Source organism: Myotis davidii, unplaced genomic scaffold (genome assembly GCF_000327345.1).
Source record: "Myotis davidii unplaced genomic scaffold, ASM32734v1 scaffold10, whole genome shotgun sequence".
Taxonomy (NCBI): Eukaryota; Metazoa; Chordata; class Mammalia; order Chiroptera; family Vespertilionidae; genus Myotis; species Myotis davidii.
Genome location: NW_006283544.1, coordinates 3,106,531 through 3,130,765, shown reverse-complemented (window position 1 = coordinate 3,130,765; position 24,235 = coordinate 3,106,531). Strand labels below are relative to the sequence as shown.

Genomic DNA, 24,235 nt, shown 5'->3' with positions numbered 1-24,235 from the left:
AGAGTATGATTTTGTTTGTAAATATTCTTCTGCCATCTTACCCATAATCAATATTTTAGAATTCTGATTATTAAAGCTTGTTTGTATTATAAAAGATGTTAACTGAATGCTTATAGAAGTTGCAGGCATAAAGTTGATCTTATAATAAAAAATAATGTTGCTAATTATTTATTTAAACTGCATGTTATTGGAAGCTAAGTAGTATCTTCAAAATATACGTTGTTTTGGAGATAAAAGGAACAACTTCTTGAATGGGTAACCAATAGTTTTGCTCTGGAAAATAAGGTAATTTGGTAGCAAAATGATTACAATACATTTCAGTGAACATACAACTCACCGACACTTGAATTCATGTCCCCATTTTCAGAATCTGCTCCATGTTGGTTATTACTGGCATGATAGTTGCTCATGGCTTCTAACTTGATTTTTTTCACCTTCATTGCTTCAGCAATCGCTGCATTGGTAGCAGCGGCAGCCGCTGCAGCTGCTGCTGTCAGACCTAAAAAGAATAGATTAAAAATGAGGTGATTCAAAATCAGATTTTTTGATGTAATAGTTCATGTGCTTTATATAACAGGCATACAAACACATTAAAGTATCTGACTCTTTTATGCCATACTTTGATAACATACATTCTTCCCCACCTAGCCAAAAAAATAGATATAAATGGGAGATTGCTCTCTAAACTCCTAAATTAAATATTAGCAGAAACATAATTCATACAAAGAAGGATAGTAGTAGAATGCAGCCAGAATTACCTCTCTGACAAACCAATGTGAACATGTCATTCCCTGCTTAAAAATGCTCTCCAGCTGCCGAAAGGGGAAAAATTGGAACTGCGTAACAGTTCACTAAGTCTTACCCTAAGGAGTAAACCTACCTTGTCACCTAAAGTTTCCTCATTTTCATGCCACACTCCAGCTACACCGAACATGCCACCAGGACTTACACATGCTCCGCCTCTCGAAGCCTGTGCTTTCACACATGCTGTTCCCCTTTTCTGGAACATCCTTGCTCCATGACTCACTTCCCTGACACAGGCCGTTATGTGTGCCCAGAGCGATCCGTCTCTGTTCAGCCAGAGAACAGAAGGTAGAAGTGGATGTGAGATTAGAAATAGAGTTGATCAGATTATAAAAGCGCAGGAAAGGAAGGCCATGCTTTGTGTACAGTGTAGACATAGCCAGCTGAGGTTTCTGAGCAGGGGAATGTTTATTTTCTCTAAATGTTTGAACTTTTAAAAAATATTTTTATTTCAGAGAGGAAGGGAAAGGGAGAGAGAGATAGAAATATCAATGATGAGAGAGAATCATTGATCGGTTGCCTCCTGCACCCTGCCTGCCTTGAAAGGAAGGCCATGCTTTGTGTACAGTGTAGACATAGCCAGCTGAGGTTTCTGAGCAGGGGAATGTTTATTTTCTCTAAATGTTTGAACTTTTAAAAAATATTTTTATTTCAGAGAGGAAGGGAAAGGGAGAGAGAGATAGAAATATCAATGATGAGAGAGAATCACTGATCGGTTGCCTCCTGCACCCTGCCTGCCTCCTGGGTATTGAGCCCACAACCCAGGCATATGCCCTGACTAGGAATGGAATCCTGACCTCCTGCTTCATGGGTCCATGCTCAACCACTGAGCCACACCAACTGGGCTAAATGTCTGAATTGTTATCAAGGCAATTCACTTTATCTTGGCATTCCTCATCTGCAAAAAATCATACACTGAAATATATGATCTCTCCTCACTGTAAAACTTTAATAGTCCGTGAGACAATATATACCACCACCATCTCCCTCTATATTTATTTCTACTATGACTGCTTCAAAGTTTCTGACTACAGTTCTTCAGCCTGGTTTAAATTTATTTATGTGATTTATTTCCACTTCCAGCTGGTGGATTAGAGACTGCACAATTCTCTTCTTCTTTTCCTCCCCACTAATCATCACTTTTGGTTACTACAGCAAATAAGTTATAGCCTCAGGAATTATAAAAGTATTTCTGTGGAAATCTCTCTCTCTCTCTCTCTCTGTGTGAATCTCTCTCTCTCTCTCTCTCTCTCTCTCTCTCTCTCTCTCTCTCTCTCTCTCTAGATTAGGAGAAGAGCTCACCTTTCCTTCAAATCAAACCAAAGAGGTCTTGACTACCTTCACCCCAACACAAAACCTTCAGATTAGATCTTTGCATGAAAACTTGATAACCACTCCCCCCCCCCCTGATCTAAATTCAAACAATTCTTCTGGGTCTGGAGCTAGCATTTATTGCCTTTTAAGTTCCAACTTGAAATGATTCTCTCATCTTCCTATGATTGAATTTTTCTCCCCAGTTACTCATTTCCTTCGAAGATGTTCCAGAATATTTTCTTTCCTGTTCTCTTAAAGTTCTCTTCGTGTTTCCCAGAAAATCTATCTTCTTCAACTTTGACTTGTTACAAATGTGCACATTCTACTTGTCCCTTTTCTTTGTTGACTAATGTCATTCCATCTCCAAGTTATGACACTTCTAGGGCCTTTAACTTTGATTTACATGTAGTATTTGAATAAAAAAGACAAACCTACAACTTGAGATATGGTTGCTATTATACTGAATATCTGAATCTAATTCAGTAGCATAAAACATAACTATGCATGACATGGCATTGGAGAAGCCATATAATATTCTTGAGTATGGTTTCTTCATCTGTAAAACCATTATATTCACAAAGGGGTAGTATGAGATTTAAATAAGATAAACTAGGTGAAGAAAGCCACATGTTGAGTAAAAACTAGTCATGCCTTGCATTCTAGCTCCTCAACAGGCAAGTGCAGTCCAGGGTATGAACATCATGGCTGACCGCAGTTCCCTCAGATAGAAGAAATCTACTTTTCCTTAGCTGACTACATTCATTGTCAACTTTTTAAAAATACTTTTAGTAATTTTATCATCTCTCTAATCTAATTTATGGTGCTCTTCTGTTTTTCCACTTGACAGTTTCCCCAGTTGTACAATTCTAATAAAATTCCAAATGACATAACATATAATGTGTGTGTGTCACACACATTTAGTTCTTTAATAGCCTTCAAATCTACCCAATTTTCTCCGTTCCCACTGATTTTCCCTAGTGCAAACTGCCAACTTTTCGTCCCTGGAATACTGTAATAGCATCTTAACAGATTTCACTTCCTCCCCCTCCAATCTCTTAGCAGTCAATGTAACCTTATGAAAATAAAAATCCAACATGACATGCAATGGCTGCTCTTAAGTGCTAGTTGGAAGCTCTGCCTGGCTGTGAGGGCCCTTTGTGCTTAGTTCTTACCTATCTGTGTAACGTCATCTGTTCCCTCAGGTTCCCCTTGATCTCTGTGCTCCAGACATATAGGCCTTCTTCCACTTCCTCTAAAGGCCTACATTCCTTCTTTCAAGCCAGACTTTGCATTATTCCCACTTTCTAGAAAAGCTCCCCAGTCCCCTACTCCAGATCCACCTATGCATCCATCATGCGGTGGCTTAAATATTATGCTCTAGGACTAGCAGGCTAAGGTTCCCGACTCTTCAGCCTACCTGGGAAACAGTTACCAACATTTTAAGAATCAGCTCAAAACTCACTTATTTTAAAGGGCTGACCTTCCCCACCCGACTCCTACAGAGAAGAGCTAGCCATCCACTCGCCTGTGTTCTCACCCCTGCTGTATGAGTCTGCCATCCTCTGTGCTCTGAATCACCCTTGGAGTTTTAAAATGTGCAAATAGCTGAGTTCTATCCTCTGAGATTCTCATTGGGGCCCTGCATTTGTATATTTTGGGTTCATTTTACTGCTCCTCACATCATATTCATGTGCAATCTGAGAAGAGAAACTCAGTCTCTTAAACTATTTTTACTTTTTTTTTTTTTTTTTTTTTTTTTTTTTTTTTTAAGAAAGGGCCTGTGGTAGTGGGGTAGGTTTAGGGTTAGCTCCTTCCACTAGATTATAATACTGAAAGGACAGAAATACTTCCTAAAATATGCATCTCAAACACCTACCCCAATGCCTGGCACAAATTGTCACTGAATGAAAAAAAAAATGCTTCTCAAAGTAGATTAATTGGAAAAACCAAAGGGGAAATATAGTCATTATTTTGACACTATCAATGTAAATAATTTGAAACATTATGTTTATGTGAAAGTTAACCTGGATCTACTAGGAGTAGCAAATCTCATTAATAGAAAGTGAATCTCACCAAAGCTGCATCTGCCTGGGATGGAGAAGATCACAAAAGCCTCACACCCCAACCCCTGCACTTCCCGCACTTCCTGTTGGCCTTGCAGTGGCCCCTTCAAATATCTGATGTAACTCTCATATCCCTCCAATTTGCTGTCTCTATACAAACTTAGCACAGAACCTATAACTTGCTTTAGAAACAAGCCCCATTGTACATTATGTTTTCTAATAAAGTTATTTTTGTGGGGGTGGGGGGGTGGGGAATGTAATGAACTCACAAAATAACTTTTTTTCATCTATACTTCATAGAGAATTCTGAATGTGAACCAATTTCCATATAATCAAGAATTGTCTACTTGTGTTAACACTGGCGACCCACAACATTTACCATCCACTTCTCTCGCTCTCCTAGTCCTCTCCTCAGTTCAGCTTTCTCCCCTTGCCTCGGCTTCATGGAGATGTTTGTTGCCCCCTCCTTGAATACTCAACACGTACACTACTGCAACTTCACCACTGCTTTTGGCCCTTCCCTGTCAAAACAACCCCTTGTTCCTGCTGCGCTAGGTGATCCCGTGTTTCTTAAAGCGATACTCTACACCAGATAGAGATGTAGCTGGAGTGCATGGTAAAAGTAGAGGTTATCTTCCCTGGAGTCAAAGCCACAGACTATTTCTGGGAAGGACTGAGGAATCAGTGCATCTACCTTCCAACAGGTTTTATCTGATGCTCAATGAGGTTACATTACTTGATGACAGTCAGTTACACTAAAGTGTGTCTGCATCTTACAGTGAAAGCTTGTTAACTAAGCAGAGCCTCATCGCAGTGGCTCTCAATAGTGAGTATGCACACACATCTAGGAGGGCACATTAAAATACAAAATCGGGTTGGATGGAGGAATCGGCTTTTGAGGCCGACTGCTCCAGTGTGCGGCGCGTGGCAGAAGTGAGTCTCCTGCCTTTCTCCTACCACAGCAGAAGCAGAGGACAGCCAGGCCACACCGCTTCTCTGTGTTTCCGATGCAGAGTCACACATGCATTCATCTCTAACAACACTACACCCATAAATCTATCTGGAATCTACTGTAATCGTGACTTAAACAGCTTGGATAATTGCTCCTGATTCTGAATGCAGTTCACAAGTTTTCAACAGATTTTTTTTTCTTTCATTAGGGAAAACAAGGAACAAATCAAAAAATAATTTTTTTTAAAAAAAAAATCTCTTATACTAAAGAATGATTTACCCACTTACCTCACCAATCACACTTTTTTATCCTCTCGAAGAACATTTGTAGTATCTCGTATACTATGACAAAAACATGTACTGAACTGAGAAGTCGAATGTAATATGATTTTATTTTATTTTAAGAGATTCTAAATCCAATTTTATCGTCATCAATGGGGAAGCTTTAATTACTGATGAAAATAATGGGTTGAGAAATATTTTGTTTAAAAAATGCATTTTCCTTCAGAGAAAGGATAAGTCTCAAATATGACAAAAGCTACCTAAGAGCAGAGTGAAAATTTAGCCATTTGACAAATGGAGACCTAAACATCATGTTTCTATCAAAGCATTTGATTTAGTAGACTACATTGATCAAATTTATATAAAAAAAAGTCTGATTGGCCCTCAGGAAAAGGGTTGGCAAGCAAATATAGAGTCCAAATGTCTATATCATGAAAAATAACTTGTTTTTTTTTCATTTATATTTGATTTCAACAAACTCTTCTCTTACAAAAGAATAGATTTTACACAGAATTTAGAAATAGTGCTTGTCATATTATTGTCTGAATTATCATACAAACTCAATGCTGGGGGCCCAGTTCTGCTTTGCTCCATCAGAGCAAATTCTATATATATTTTAAAAACTGGTTATTGTTAGGAATCATTTTTATCTTGGCTTATAGAGTTCCTGTACTTTTACTTTCACTTTTTGATGCTCCGCTACAATTTTTTTTAAGTTCTTGATGAATAAGAAACTGTATGGGAAATCCTCGTTATCTAATCTCTGTTTCATATAAGGAGTAAATATGGTGGTTGAGAAAAAAAAAGCATTCCATAAAACCGTACAAACTTTGGACAACATGCATCTAATTTACCTGGAATACTACACAGCAAACTATATAATTCCTATGGCTTCAAAATCCTAGTCGCTAAAATCTGAGATATCAATTCTGATCTCATAGGGAAGTAGAAAATATGTGTGAAATAATATATGCTAAACAGTAAGGACACATACTAAGCCCTCTGCAAAATGGTAGTAGTTATTATCAAGTAACCCATAATACGCATCATGTCCTTATATTTAGTTTTGCTATTGTTTAGCTACACACAAAAATGCAAATATGACAAAAGCTACCTAATAGCAGAGTGAAAATTTAGCCATTAGACAATTGGAGATCTAAACATTATGTTTCTATCAAAGCATTTGATTTAGTAAACTACATTGATCAAATTCATCAAAAAAAATCACAAAAATCTGCACTCTGTGCTACAATGATACAAAACCTCCACTACTTCACGTTCAATATCCGAAAACCAATCCATAGGTGTATCATTTAGAAGGAAAGCAGGCATTGTTACCCCTTAAGTACCTTATTTTAATTTGCAAAGATAGCTTTCTTCTCCTGCTTTCAACTTTTATCAAGACAGCTTTTAAATCCTTCAAATGCCATTATACAATCCTGATCACTCTCTTTAACAAAAGGAAAATTCCCCAGTCTATTTATTTCAAATAAGTCAGTACCCCTAGTTATAAAGTGTAGATTACAACTGTAGATTATAAATATCAATAAAAAAGACATATTGCTGTCAAATTCTTTCTCTGATCTGTTTGTTTGCTCATTAACTTGAAAGGTCCAATCTTTGATCTTTGGTTTCAAAGGCATCAAGATGACTTCCAAATGTTTGATAGGTTGTCTACTTTTACATCACATTCCATATAAAATGCATTTCCCAAAACTTAATAGGTAAAATAAAATGGGTTATATGCAAGAGATAGTCCGCATTCAAAGCTTCCATATGATAGACTTTTTATTAGTCTATGCCACTTTACCCAAATTTAGAAGAAGCCATTTTAAACATGCAGTAGATTATAGCCAATGGTAGTTATTATTAATATGCTGGAATTGATAAGTTATTTATGTCTGGCATTCTTCCTACTGATTATTCAGGGAGACAGGCAGCTTATAAATATCTCATCACTCCACAGTCACAGAAATTTCATCGACAGTGCTTATGCACAGCTATTAGCAATATGAATCTAACCATTACAAGAAGGAGGAAAATCGAACATGTGGCATTAATACGCAGTCCTGGTTCCTAACCATCTGATAGGCAGATGGTGTGAAGCGGATTCTCCAGCTGAAATGAAGGGGCACATCATTTAAAACCTTGTTTGCATTCTAACTGATATCAGTGCCATATTGATATACATGATACATCATGGCAGTATTTGAACAATCTAGTTTGTTTCAGTCATAAATGTTTACAGCCTTGTTTTTTTAATCTTATAAGCATGTTCAGAACAGTGTATTTTTAATTTATGAAACCTATTGTTTACTTCTGTTGAGCTAAAAGATTAGTGGAAAGCAGAGATATTAAATTACTTCAACCCAAAGCAATATAACCAAGACAGATGAATAAAGTGGGTTTCAATTTTCAGTAAAGGATGTTAGTAAAGGAATTTTACAATTAGCCCAGGCATTTTGTGCATTAAATACATTTATTCATTTAAACCTTCCAGCCGCACCCCCCCCCCAATAGCATACAGAGAAACTTAATGGTTTACATAGTCATTCATTTAAAACTCTCACTGTGTGCAATTAATCTTGTCTAACAATTCAATTCGGGAAGTAAAACATCAAAAAGCATAGTTCAATTCCACAGTCATTACTGTGAAGTAATCTTTCTGCTCCTGACAGTTCCTATAGAGTCTCTGCAATACTCTGTTGAAGGTGCATTCATTGTAAGCTTCATATGAGTTTGAATTACAACTCAATTGAAATCACTCCAAGTTTTAGAAGAACTCTTGGCTCAATATAACAACTTGAAAGTACCAGTACTTGCTTTTTTACTCTGTTTTCTTCCTTTCCTTATTGAAATACAAGCTGTCTAAGATACGGACACTAATTTTCACAGTTATTTTGTTTCTCAATATCTTCTAAATAAATGAAAACTGGAACTGAAACATGCCTGTTCTCACTCTTAAATGATTAAATAATGGTATTGTTAAGCAACCAGAATAAGTAACTTAATTGTGAATCAGGGTGGATTGAAAATTTTGAGTGTGAATTTGTCTTCTAATGTCCATTAGACGGACTTTACTTGCCCTTTGAAACACATTTATATTCTGGCGAGAAAAGGAAAATTGATCTTTGAGGCCATTAATGGAAACACTCCTTATCCCAGTTTTCAGTTCTTCAATTGATTTAATTAGATTTTTTAAATGTTTGGAGCAACAAATCAACCCCATGAATTTGAAGAAACATATAGTAGAGAGTGTATAATTTGAAAATGACTAATAAATCAAATAGGTATCAAAAGTAGCATTTTTATTCTGAATAGTTTAAAACTGCAATCGCCAGAGTGAAGGAATGACAGCAGTACTGAGGTCAGGAGAAGGGAGCACCATGGGGATGTCGTTTGACCATGTGTACATCACTGAGGAATTTCCATGAAAGTCTTTGAAATACTCAACTTCTGATCATTAACTCATAGAATCAGGCTGCAATGTAATCAATGAAGATTTAAAATTACTATGGTTAAAATAAGAAAATATGCAATTTATGAAAAGTTGAACTAGACACCAAAAGTTCTTAAATAACTCACTTTTACTCTTTTTTTTTTAACAGTATCACCTTTAGAAGAGTATTTTTTTTAATATATTTTATTGATTTTTTTACAGAGAGGAAGGGAGAGAGATAGAGAGTTAGAAACATCGATGAGAGAGAAACATCGACCAGCTGCCTCCTGCACATCTCCCACGGGGGATGTGCCCGCAACCCAGGCACACGCCCCTAACCGGAATCGAACCTGGGACCTTTCAGTGCGCAGACCTACGCTCCATCCACTGAGCCAAAGCGGTCTCGGCTAGAAGAGTATTTCTTAACAGCCAGTTGGGGTATAAACTTAGAAGACATGAAAATGAGCAAGACTTTATTTAATACAACCCTTTTATTTCACTGATGATGAAATTTAGGGGCAGTAAGGTTAATCATTTCTATAAAGTCACACCATTAAATAATGACAGAGTAATCCAATTCCCCTAACTCCCTGTTCAGCATTGACCTCACCAGCTCTGTCAATAAATGCAAAAAGAAGAGTACACAGAAACCTGTAGAATCATTGAAAGAAAATTAATCACCTTTGCTCAAGTAGCTATGAATTGCATAGGAAGTCAAGATTATAGACACTCAGGTGATATCACAAATATAAGTTGACTCTACTTAGGAACCTGTTCTAAATGTTCATTTGTGATTCAGTTTTGTAAAATTGAGACTATATTTGCCACAAAAATAATCATTCAAGTTTAACTATGCACAAAATGTTTAACCTGTACTACTGGTGAAATATAATATATATATTAGCCTGGTCATATATCTTAAATATGACACAACAAGGAAAAAGAGAAGAGTAAATAAATGATTTTCCACTATATGTTTTGAATATAGAAAAAATTAAAACAAAGTGAAATAGGTAAAACTTGACTCTAATTTTCTTTAAAGCACTCTTTTTATTATTTCTTATTATTCCATTCTCCAATAAACTGGGAATTAAATATCCTTATGTTTGTCTAAGGCCCAACACTTCCTATTCCCTACATTTCTTATCACCCCAAATTATTCAATGAGTTGAGCCCAGGCAGGTGGCCCTTACTGGCCTGAGAGTATCTGACAGTATGTGATATTCTAAAAGACATCTTTAAAGAGACTTCTTGTCAATATATTGATGACAGCTCAGGCAGAATAATAAGTGAAAAGAGGAAATGGTGTCGTAAATTTACCTTCCTGAAAAAGAGCCACCCCACTGGCACTTTAGCTTCAGAGTAATCTCCCCCAAATGTTCTTCTCCTTTCCTGAACACCATGTAAATTCTCTTCTAAATCCATTAATAACTCAATAAGAGTCCCCCCCCCCTTTGTTTTCTTTTCCCAGAATCCAGGTAGCATGTGGAGCTCTATCAGTTCGGGGTTGTTGGTAAGGAGAAGAGTTGAGAAAAAAAATGTGGAATATAGGTAACCCTTTTTACATGGAAATCTCATTGGGGGGAACTTATCCAATGAGATAGAAACAGCTGAAGTAGGTGTGGCCACAAAAGTTTTTAGTTATACTAACTATTAGCTTTTTAAAACTTTTTTTTGTAAGGAAAAGACTCAAGAAACGAATGTCATTGTACACACACACGCTTTCTAAATAGAGGTCAGGGTCTGGGTTGGGAACAATACACAACCATATTCACTGAACAACAAAAGGAACAGAGAAGCTAGCTGAGGCAATATGTTCTTCATACCTTTGTCATTAGATTCTTTTTTTTTAAATATATTTTATTGATTTTTCACAGAGAGGAACGGAGAGAGATAGAGAGTTAGAAACATCGATGATGAGAGAAACATCGATCAGCTGCCTCCTGCACATTGTCATTAGATTCTTGTATTTATATAATACCTACCTACAAAGCAGGTATTTTTCTCATTTGGTTACAAGGAAAATGTAGCTGGTAATGGGCCAATAACAGTCCTTGGAAGAGTAGGTTTTGGTTTACAGTTCTAATGTTGGACTATGGAAAGAACAATCCTGATTAATTTAGAAAAACAAATAGGGCAATGCAATAGAGAAGATACAAAAGAAATACAGGTCTTGAGTAGTTGTCATAACCTCAGGGGTGGAAAGTTAAATAAATGAAGCCTTTATTTTTGCATACCTTTTTTGTAAATCATAGTCAAATTAATTTTTTGAGTGTAACTTAGACATATTACTTAAATTGTTTGATTTGGAGACAACAGCATACTTTATTGTTCAATAAATAAGTGCTATGTTTAAAGCTATTTCCCTTCTGATATTTGACTAGTATATTTAACCCAGCTCACCTAGGATCAGAGTGGATGGACGTCAAGGAAGAATTACCAGTGGTTGGTATTATATCATTCATTCCTCTTTTTTTGCTGCAAAGATCATTCAAACTGAAAGAAACATTTATTTCCTAACTGGGCAAGAAATGTGATCCTTTTGTGTACTCTGCTGGAACCTTTTACTTTATTTCAAAACACTAGTAAATCATAGCAAATCTTTAATTGTTCTTATATCTCTTCATTTTAGGAGCAAAATCTGTAGCTGTGTGATCCAAAATCTTCTCTTGACCTAATTTATGTTGTACCATGAGATTCTATTAAAAGAAACTAAATCACTGCAGTAGATTTATTCGCCTTAAATAATTTAAGCTAATTGAAAAAGACCAATCTAAAACTAAAACACTTCTCTCAAGCATTCAACTTCTGCATGTCAATTAGTAATTTAAACAATCAGCTAATCGCAACAGCTTTGTGAGAAACATGGACCTGTACTATGTACACATTTCTCTATCTCCACTGAGCTGAAGGTAGAAATAAACATCAATTCTGAGTCTGAAAGCACGTGTATCATTTCTGTAGTAATTAAGTAACCCTAATAAAGTATTTTCACTGATGGATTTGAGATTTTTCTCAATTTTCCCAAACAAGTTTGAAATGAACACATAGAAAAATGAGAGAAATATCGGGAAAATTATATACAGTCACTCGTTTGGCAAGGAGTTATGTCATTTCAAATTTATAACATGACTAAAGCAAAACAAATTTGAAAACATTAGTGTTATTCACAAGGTTACCACATCATAATTACCAGAATCTGAACTCCTATGCACTGGTTTTAAAATTAAGAACCCAACTTCAGGTTATTATTTTTATATTTTATTTTTTTTACTTTGCTTCTTATTAAAATTATTAAATATCAATTTGATGTAAGCCATGTTAGTTGTGGCATATAATGTTATCACAAATTATAATATTTTAATTGTCCCATCATTATAGAACTCCATTTATAAAAGGAATAGTCATTTTTCTCATGCAATCATTTACTTTTATAATTCAGCCTCTATAATTCCTGGAATGTACAGCATAATCACTGGTATGACAATCCTACAAAACGTTACAAAAGCTCTTTGCAGTATTTTTACCATAGATTTTTCTTAAGAGAATTAGAAGATTCAAACATAACTTTATATTGGAAGTAAAGCCTTTTGAAATATTGCTAAAGTGCATATTGAATAAAGACAACACACTTAAGCAGACTTTTCCCCCTTTAAACAGCATTCATCTTTTCAAAAGCAATAGATTCCCAGTCCACACGGAGTCTATTGCATTATTCATTTCATGTGCAACCTCATGCTGGACCATAAATTGTTACTTTATCTAATCAAAGGAGACTTAACTCTACAGAAGGTCAAAGGTTTAATTTTGTGAAGTATTATCTTACGCTATGAGTTTAACCGAAAAATAGAAGAAGAAAAACAGCCAAGAAACTGGTAATAAATGAACCTTTATTGCCTCAGGCATTGGCCTAGTTAATAAACTTTCATTGAAGGTTTCTTTCAACTGTTACGGACAATGAGAGGGAAAAAAATCTTAAATTACAGCCATGTGTGACTTTTAAGGCAGTCATTCTTTTTTATCTCAACCTCCCCCACTCAGAAAGAAAGAAAGAAAAGGACAAAGAAAGATTGTCTTCGATCTCTTAACCAAAAATGTATGTCTCCAAACAGATGAAAAAGTGCAGATAAACTTTCCTAAAAGCAGAGGTCAGCTTTGAACAATCTAAAATAAGGCATTCTTTAGGTGTTGAATCTTAGAGAACAACCTCTCTAGCTAAATGTAAACTACAAGAGGAGGAGGAAGACATCGTGTGTTCTCCACAAGGCTCTGAAATCACAGTCTCCTGCTGAGAAAACATGAGTCTTAGAATCTCAATATGATTGCACACATCGCATTGTGGTTTCAATATTCATCAAATGCATTGTAAATAGGTACATTATCTAGGTGCTGTCTGCCCCATGTTAGTACAAAAATTATTTTATTTTCAGAAACAAAAAACAGTAGTAGCAAAATAATTCATTTTATTGGTATGCACTTCATATATTTAAGAGGAACAAGTCTATCTGTCTGACACTCAACCAACACTGAAGGGCCTATGGGTAGTTTTATTTTTCAGTATTTTCTAGAGAAGAAACAGTATTTTCAGTATTTTCTTGAGTTGTTCTGAACCCACATGCTGTTTTTTTTTTGTTTGTTTTGTTTTTTTTTTCTGGTGTAAAGTATAAAACTTATCATGGCCTCAATTCCAACACCTGTATCTGCACACCACAGCATTAATACATCAGATCCTCGCATCACCAACGGAGTCCACATAAGCTGTGAGAAAGGGAAGAAGCCATATTCTGCATCTTCCCTTAGATACTCTCAAACAGAAAAGGAGGAGGGCTAGAGCCCTGTGCTCCTAACTGACCACTCCACCCCCAGATTCCACCCATTAAACACAATGCTCTCAGCAGGGCACCCAACCTCTTCCCACCTGGCAGCATTTGGACGGAACTGGGCTCTACTTCATTCCTGGAACACGTCCTCCGGATGCTCTCTTGGCCACCTTTGAATGCAAAAATGATCGCTGCTTACACCAGCAGCACCAGGTGAAAGCAAGACCGGGCTCTCTACTAAGAAATACACTCTGCACAGCTGGGAGGCAATGAGTTCTACAGCGGTCAAGGGTGAAGGGCGTTTATACCAGCAACTATGCTTCGATCAGCCTATATTTGCCAAGAGTAGTGAAGGAGTCTTAGAAGAAAATGCAAAATATAGAGATTAAAGACATTTGGACGAAAATGCTGAATTTTTTTTTAAAGTCCAGTTCTATGCATAGAATAATGATGATTAAAAACACGTTTTCTAAAAGTGTGGTTAAATCTGGATATCAGAATCTGAAGCAAATTTAGATAGTTTTCATTAATTGGTAGAGGGTTTTAGAATCAATGAGCAGGTTTCGATTTCATGCAAGGATCCATGAAATGCTACCCAAAGGTAGCATTTTGAAAAACACTGTCAAAAGAGCAATTGCTAAACATAATTTTTTGACCCCCACTTTATTTTCTACCTAACTTGTGTACAGACATGCCTATAGTTGGGGATCAAAGAATAAAATATGAAGAAAAATGAAGAAACAGCAACAACTTTCTAGAAAAGAAACATTGTATTTGAATGTGTAGAGTGAATGGCTAATACAGGTACTATACATTTTTGGGTAAGTGAGTTAGGAATCATAGCCAGAACAGTCATGCTTTATAAGTACAGTTTTTCCATTTACCTTAAAAAAAAAAAAAGCTGAGGTACATTTAGAAAGTGACACCAAGGTCAGAGAAGCTTGAGAAAGTAACAAACCAGGTATCACAAATCTGGTTCTTTATTCCATTCATCAAAGTTTTAGGGGTTTGGGAAAGTTACGTTAGAATGCACAAAGAGGAAAAGAAAGATCAAGGGAACTCAAAGGATTCATTAAAAGTGCAGACGGTAACTCTGACTGGTGTTTTAGCTACATAGACACAATTAATTAATTGTAACATTGGGAAGCTCTAAGATGCTAAAAGAACGTGCTCACGCCAGCAATGCAGTAATGTAGCAAAATACTTAGAATCTTTCAACCACCGGGAGCTTTTGTTGGTTTTTGAACCTAATCCACAGCTTGACATAGATCCTAGGGTAATGGAACACAGTTCTTTGATTGAAATAATAACTAAACATTGCTGCACTAGCCTGGTGGCCTAATAGGAGTCTGTCTCTCTGAAACTCGAGAAATTCAAGTTTGGAAACAAACTCAGACACTGAGATCTGGCTTGTTAAGTCCTTCAAGAAAAGCCTTTGACATGGAATATGCCCTTTCCAGTTGAACATGGCCAAAAATAGACATAAAACTTCAGCAATAGCCTTCCTTCCAAAGAATGAGACAGTCAAAACAAATCAGCAGTACAGTGTTGATTATCACTGAGAGTTTAATATATGTCATAAGAAAAGCTAAGTATTTCAAAAGTGACCCATTCCCCCGGCTTTTTCCATCTCAGTATGACAATCTGAGCAAAATCGAAAAGTTACAAAGAAGGTTGATTTATATATTTTGTCAATTTTAGTCATGTGGAAAATGTCAAAGTATTCAAAAACACACTAAAAATACCTGAAAAGAAATTAAATTATATGTCTTTAAGTGAAAAAATTGTTTCTATATTATTTTGTTTTATTCAATATACCATGATTTGCAATACTGATAAGAATGCCACAATGGAATATTTTAGTAACAGAAGAATAATTTCCAGGTCTACCTTTGCAGCCATAAATATACTCTGATTAAATTCTGAAAGACAATTGCAATAAAATATCCATTGGGTATCTTAATAAATTTCAAAAAGCAAAGAAAATATGCTATCACTATTTACCAATAACTAGGCATCTTGTGGAAACGGCTAAGCAAAGAGTAGATGAAAAGAAAACAGAAAAGTCATGAGAGCATTAAATATACCTAAGGCTATAGCTAAACTATTATTTTTATGTCTGAATGCAATGCTTATAATGTTACTACAAATATGTTTTACTTGATGTCTGTCATGTGACACTATCACTTCACTTTATAAACATGTAAAAATGATACTCGGATGACAACTGAAGCAGTCTGCACACTGTCACAACTGTGAAGTGTTGACATATCATTACATTGTAAAGCATGAGCCGTAAACCTGGGTGGGAAGCGGTGAGCAAGTAAGAAAAATCCTCAAGTTAAATAATAAGTATATAATCCTAAAATCATAGTAGTCCTACATAGAATTCCAGGGAAACAACTAAAGCTGGTTAAATCAATAGGTTAACAATGTCTGGAACCCACATTCTTTCCATGTTTCCTCGCAGTCATCCTCAATATATTGGGAAATGCCTTGCAATATGTTAGCAAGTGGGCTACAATAATTTTGTGCATTCAAACACATATATATATATATATACACATTTCTTTTTGTCCCCCAAAGAAATATTTTCCAGGGTACATCCTAAAGACTCACCTCTCAGAACTCACTAGCCATAACTGTATCATCCAATTATGCCCAACCCAATGATAGGTAAAGGGAATGGGTCTCCCAGACTCATATCTGAAATGGGACTCGGTGTTGAGTCTTCCTAAGCACATGGTTGGAAGAAAAATATGAATTTCTCAATAGAGTTAGGATTTTTGTTATAAAGCAATGGAGTGATAAGTGGTTATTGGATAGCAACTATCTCGGCCTGTAATAAAAGTTTATTGGGGAATATTGAATAAAATAGTTTATAGCCTCAAATAGAAGCCCAATTACATTGCTATTCCAAATCTGCCATCATTTAAAATCTTCCCTACGCTTGGTCAAAAGTTAACATGTGCCTAGATTCAGAGGATACTATCATTGCTTTTCTCAAGGCATCATTTTACTTCTCATAATGAAATCCTTGTACAGGAAAGTTCCATAAAATTATAATAGTGGCCTTGATTTTTATATTTAAAGGAACCAAGAACAGAAACATGAACTAGCACTCAATTGCTTTTACTTTCCTTTTCTACCTTTAGCTGGAGATATTACAGAATAAATCATCAGATGTCTTGCCTATAGGATATATGATAAGTTGATGTCCTTCATTTGATTGTCAGACAATAAAATATATACAAGATAGCTAACACCAAGGAACTGTCACACTTGAGTTATAACAAATATACATGTAAACATTGCTTATGACAGTGAGATGGCGAAAACTGGTGGTGATATTACTCAATGTCTTGGTATAGTACTAGAAGTATTTGTCTCATGTTATTCCTTCTGAAGGATGCAGAGTGGTATAGGAAAACTTGAAACAAAACTGCAGAGCTACAGAGAGGGAAGAGAAAGAGAGAAGACTGAAGGAACACACAGGCAACAGTAGCTTTAAGAGTATACCTGTTTATTGCCATGTAAGTGCTCCTTGGTCTCTTCTTTACTTCACAAAAAAATATTTAATAAAGTTAAAAAATTAAGAGCAATAGCAGAAATACCATATAGGACGAAGAATGCAGGCTTTGTTAGTTGAAGATGTAAGTTTCAATTCACTCTCTGCCATTAGGTAGATGGCCTCTGTTCGCAAACCTAATATCTATCAGCTTCAGTTAACTTTCCCCCAGCTCTTATCAAGAGAATCCTGTTATTTGATTCACAGAATTGATGAGAACATTAAATGACATAGGATGTGTGAAAAGCTTACACAGGTGTTCCAGGAAGAGAGCTTTCATTCCTGTTGCAATCATTCCATGGTAGCAGGTCCTTCCCTGCATTTTTTCTTTTTTCTTTTTTTTTTTGGCATTACTATCCCCACTATTGACAAAGCTGCCACTACTAGTTCAGAACAAATGGCAGAGCTAGGGCATGACATCACTCCGATAAATCGGTTCCTACAACGGTAGTTCCTGGGATCGATAAGGGAACTTGGTAGAAAGCATATTCCTCATGAGGAATTTTGTTTTATAAGTACTTGCATGGATAACTCTAGATCAAATGTTTAAGATGCTACAACTTACTAAGTGACCTTAGACAATTCACTTAACTACTCTAAAAATGGGACTGATAAAAGTATCTACATGCTGTGATGGTAATGAAAATCAAATGAGGGAGAATATGCAATAAACTTCAACTGTGCGTGGCACAACATAAGCAGGCCATTCGTGTAGGCTATTGTTAATGTCCGCTGACATCCAAAGACATGAATATTCACAATTCAAGATCATATGAAAACAATTTTACAATAATAAGAACAATCTTAATTCAAATTCCAATTAAAGGAATATAAATTTTGCAAAGAAAAACACGAACAGAATCACATTATCATTATATTATATATTATCATTATACATAAATCAATATTCCAAGATTCCAAGGATATTTTATTATAAGAAATATAATATGTAAAGTCACATCAAAGTAAAGATCCATCCAGTTGCATGGACATGAAGAAAAATTCTACAGGATACATTTAAAATAGATGGTCATTAAATTATCAGATTCAGACCTAGGAGTTGGCGGTGTCTTAGAAATCATATTCTCCAACTAATAATATGAGTAGAGGGCAAAACCAAGCTAGAATTTCTGTCTCTTCACTGGCAGGCCTTTCACTTTTACCTTTATAAAACATCTACCCCACCACATTCTCATAGGTTTTCTAAACACTTATTTGACCCCCAAAGATATTTACTTTTTTATACTTACTATTTATTTACATTAAAACATCCAGAAATAGTGGGAGCTAAATTAAAAAAAATATATATCCAATTGGCTAATAATACCATAGCTATTTCCCCATTATTCTTTTATTTTTTTAGATTTTTTATATATTTTATTGATTTTTTACAGAGAGGAAGAGAGAGGGATAGAGAGTTAGAAGCATCGATCAGCTGCCTCCTGCACACCTCCTACTGGGGATGTGTCCGCAACCAAGGTACATGCCCTTGGCCGGAATCGAACCCGGTACGCTTCAGTCCGCAGGCTGACGCTCTATCCACTGAGCCAAAGCGGTTAGGGCCCCATTATTCTTTTAGAAAAAAATAAATACTAAGTTTACATGAGCTATGTTATACCTACCAGTGCATTGGTTTCTTGGCCAATGGCTAGTTTTGTCACACGGGAAATTTCTAGTTGTCAAGTTACACAGTATGTAAGTAGTACTTAGTATATTATAGCAACAATTCACTAGATGGTTCTCTATTTCCTAAAGAGAAGAATATCTGTTCTCAGAAGAGTATAATGTGTTTCCTATTTCCTTACATTATTTGCTCTCAACATCAAGCTTCAATCCCAAATATCCATAGATAACATTCACTATATAAAATAGAGGTTAAACTATTTCATTGTTAACTTCTAAGTGTGGGTTAAATCAAATAACAAATACTTATTACAAGAGATCACATGATATTTGGATTTCCAGAACACATGGCAAATAGATCTAATTTAAACTTATTTTTTTTAAAAAAAGGAATACCCTTACCTTTCTCTCTTTGTGTTAATGGGAGACCAAATAAAATTTTAAAACAAGAAATCCGAGACATGTAGAATCTTAAGAGACTCTAAACTCTGTCTTCTTGAATTCTAATTATTATCAAGTCATTCTGATAAAAGTTGACAACTAGACATGATCTTTCAACATATATAATTATTCATATCATAACTAAAATTGACAGTGCATCTTCATCATAATAAATTTGTAAGTATTATTTAATGTTAATAATTCTTATGATAAATTATTTTAATTAAATTCATGTTTAAGACCCACTTGAAAGATACAAACAAAACTAGGTCTGGCATTCACTTATGAAAAGTAATTCATTACAAATGAGGTAATTCACTGGCAATTACTTAAGTATCTTACTATTTTTTATTGCTACTAAAAACTTGCAAAGTAATTTGAATTTACTGTTATGTAACCTGCTAATATTTTTCCTAGAAGCAAAATATAGTTTTGGTAATAACTATAATACAAAATACATAATCTCAGTAGGAAATAAAAGCATAATAAAAACATAGGCACTCAATAAAATACTTCTTCATTTCAATAAAAACAAATTATCATAGGTCTTTCAAAAGTCTATGAGTAGGCTATGACTGTGGGAGTGTCCAATTAAATTTCAATCCTCATAGATATTCAATTCAAATCATAATTTACCAACTATGCAACTAAAAAGGAAAAAAAATGGGTACAACATGAACTCTGCCCTTAAATCTGTAAAGTCAATTGAGGCTAAAGACTGTGTATGGCCTGTTCATTTTGGATACACTGTCAGTGATCAACAGGAAGGAGATGTTAATATATGTTTAAGAAAGTTATGAATAAAGAAAAGAGAAAGAGGAAGGAGAGGAAGGAAGAGAACCTCATCAGAGCACCATATGTGGCTACATGTATGTATTTTACGTTCAGCTCTACAAATTAAACACATACTTCCATGATTTTATTGTGTGCAACAGTTATCTCCCCCCAATACCAAATAGAGTACTTGGCATAATTAAATTGGAGATTGCTTAGAAGAAGCAATGTGGTGGACCTCAGTTGAGATCCTGGATGGATAACTCATTAGCTGGACTTTCTACAATCTATAAAATGGGCACAATAATACCTATCTGTAGAATTGTAGTGAAGAGTAAGTTATTATGGGAGACAGAATAATGTGCATCCCCACCCACCAACAAAGATAACCTAATATCTGGAATATGTGAGTATATTACCTTATATGGCAAGTGGAATTATGTAGATGTAATGGGGAAACTTGGATTATCCTGGTTGGCCCAATAGAATCACAGAAGTCTTCATTCAAGGACAACAAGAGAGTCTAAGTCAGAAAAGGAAGATGTGATCATGGAAGCAGAGATTGAAATGATATACTTGTATGATGGAGGGAGGGGCCAATGAGCCAAGAAAGTGGGTGTCCTCTAGAAGCCAGAAAAGACAAGGAAATCAATTTACCCTTAGGACCTCCAGAAAAAACACAGCCCTACCAACACCTGTAAAGATTCATTTCAGACTTCTAACCCTCAGAATGTAAGGTAATAAATTTGTGTTGTCTTAAGTCACTAAATTTGTGGTAATTTGTTACAGCAGCAATGGGTATTTAATACACTTTTATCTATATATGTGTGTATGTAAAAATACAAAAGTTCATATATGCCTGAAACAGAGAAGTAGCAATAAATAATATATTTTCTTAATTGGATTAATAAATATCTCCTGTCTCAACTTAGTTTTTGCATATTCAAGATAAATTTGGAGCAAATTGAGGTACAGGGAGGCCTTCGTAATATGGATATACTTACTGTACTGGTCCACGCACAGGTTAAGAATGACAGAGCTAGGGAAGAAGAAAAGGCAGGAATGTGAAGAAGAGGACAGGCGTTAGATTATTTTTGAGAGGCCATGGCAAAAACTGTCAAAATCCAAAATTGCATGGGCCTACCCACATATATAAGGGATAGTTGGAGACACAGAAGTGAGAAGGTAGGATCAAAGACAACTTTCAAGAGAAGAGCATCACAGGAAAGATGGTGCAAAAGCTGGATTGTGAGGGTTCAGAGACAAACAACATGAGCAGAAGGGAAGCAACAAAGGCCCGCTATGCCTTTCCAGAAGCCTGATGAAGAGAACCAGATAGCTTCCTTGAGGTACACATTTCTCAAGCAATGAAGGACTGAGAGTTTGGTGAGAAGAGGGAATATGTTAATCATAAATGGAGACTAAAGAAGCAAAAAAGATAAGGGAGAATTAATGAAGGAAGAAAGAAAAAGCATCAAAAGTATAGAAGGAGTAGGCTATTCAAGAGGGGAAGCATTCCCTTTGAGAATAACCTCTGCTTATGATTTGGAACTTTATTTGGAATCATTGTTATTTAAACAAAGGTGCACACTAACAGACTAATTTCATTCATTTTATTGCATACATTTTAAGAATACTGGAATCATATACCAATGATTTTTTTAGTTTGAGATTTCTTTGCATCATAAAATTTTGAGTACATTAAAAATATTTGAAGTATAATTTTAGGGAACTTCAAGCTGTATTTGTACAAGTATCTTACACACACGCGCGCACAGATTTTCATGTGTTCAGAAAGATTATAATGTATACTCATGAAACCAGCACCATGTCTTATTCAATATTTTATCACTGGCTCCTAGCACTAAACATTCACTAAGTGAATAAACCCTTAGTGAATTTTCCCCTAATGTCCTGAGGAACTACTAATTGGCATTTGTCATGGTAGATCAGTGATGGCGAACCTATGACACGCGTGTCAGAGGTGACACGCGAACTTATTTTTTTGGTTGATTTTTCTTTGTTAAATGGCATTTAAATATATAAAATTAATATCAAAAGTATAAATCTTTGTTTTACGATGGTTGCAAGTATCAAAAAAATTCTATATGTGACATGGCACCAGAGTTAAATTCGGGTTTTTCAAAATGCTGACACGCCGAGCTCAAAAGGTTCATCATCACTGTGCTAGATTGTATTACAATTTAAGTTAACTATCATATGACATAGGCACCTAACACAGGCACGTGACTATAAAGATTATATATGAGATCATTGATCTGCCTTTAGAACCAGCAGGGCATAAGGCCACACCAATAGAAGAGTACGGCTATCTCTTCTTCATCCAGGTGATTGGAAAGCAAGTCTGAATGTTAGCATGATTTTTACTATGTCAACACTCTGACAAATAGTGGCTCTCTCTTTCATTCCCTCCCCCCACTGAAGACTATCTGCTCTTTCTATAACATGAAATTAAGTCATTCCACTCCTCTGTTGACATTGCTCTTGCCTATAACAGAAGATCCAAACACCTTATTCACAGCAGCAGTATTGCTTTCATAATCTGTCCTTCATCCTTCACCTACATCTCCATATATATCACCAACCAATCACTGCTCTGACCCCACTTTATATTCTTTGTAAACCCACAGAGAACTATCCTCTATTTGTCAGGGTCTGATCCCTTTGCATTCACTGTTTTCTTCTCCTTTCTTCTAAGCATAAATACCAACATCAATGATCACCTCCTAAGAAAAGTTATATTGACTTACTAAGGCAAAGTTGATTGTCTCTTCTGCCTCACCCTCTCAATTTTGCAGAAACCTCAATTATTGTTATTATGGAAGTATGGTGAAATTATTCATTCACCAGTTTTTCTAACTACACTATAAGTTCCTTGAAGACATGGATCATGACTCAAAACATTTTTACTCTCTTGTACTCTCCACAGAGCAGGCATTCAGTTTTTAGATGAATTAATAAATGAAAACTACTAAAATATCTGGGAAAAATAACTAGAAAATGCACCTACAAACATCAGCTCTTTCTAATGTCAATACACTGCATATAACAAAGAACCAAATGAGCTGATCACTACAATACATACTTGAAGAAGACAGTGTAAGGACCAAAAATTTACCCAAATATTCTCACAACTCATAATAAACAAGAATCAGTCTTGTAACATAATGTAAGTCCAGATAATTAAACTTAACAAAATTATATATTTGATTGAACAATATGAAACTGCTTATCTTTGACCAGTTTTAACCTATAAAATGATAATTCTATATAATTAATCTATCATCGGATGACAAATTTTACCTCTATTAGCCAACTCCCCTGGAGAAACCAGCACAATATACCTGGCCCCTAAGTTTTCATGCAAAAGAGACATGTTCTTCAAGTGTACTTACAAGAAAAATACTTGCCATACCACCTACAAACATAAGCTCTTTCTAATGGCAATACACTGCATTTACCAAAGAACTAAAAGTAAACTCTAACAAAGGAACAACAAAAACAACCTAAGCCTGAGTGAAGTATGATAGTAAGTAAGCTTCCTGCCAGGGATGCTCCCTAATTTGTCATTTCCTCTTATCTCAGAAGCCTAGTTCTCTTTGCAGACACAGAGCAAAAGTGGAAGCAACACTACCCAAGTCCCACAGGCTTTTACTATGGCAATGCTTCCACTTGACACCTGCAGTTACCTCACCCACTAGGACTGTACTGCCTTCTTAAAGCTTTTCCTTCAAGTGCTTTCTTTCCTGATATGCTTGAAATATTAAAACATTAAGGCAGCAGAAGAAAGCCTTATGTTAAATATATATATATATATATATTCTTTCCATAGATCATCTACCTACACATACCAAGAGATTTACCTCAAAGAGTAAACATATTTCTGAAATATTTACTATCATTTATTCTAAATTTTAATTTCTCAGAGTTACAAAAAAATTTAAAATTGGCAAATTAGATTGAGTTTTCAACAAACATGAAAAGAACCACAATTTAGAAAGAACTATGTGCTCAAAACTATAGTAAGCACTATTAAAATTGTACTACACCTATAGAATGTATACACGCACACACACACACACACACACACACACACACTATTTGAGAGAGGAGAACTAAGTGCAAAGAAATACTG

At 35.4% G+C, this 24,235-nt stretch overlaps 1 protein-coding gene across 1 annotated transcript in view; it reads right to left on the bottom strand.

Annotated features, from left to right (window-relative positions):
• Nucleotides 1–24,235, bottom strand: part of DACH1 (dachshund family transcription factor 1) — a 434,735-nt gene that overhangs the window by 207,032 nt on the left and 203,468 nt on the right. The window contains exon 4 of the mRNA XM_006753744.2: nucleotides 338–499. Within this exon, the coding sequence (XP_006753807.1) occupies nucleotides 338–499 (162 nt within the window). The remainder of the gene's footprint in view (nucleotides 1–337; nucleotides 500–24,235) is intronic.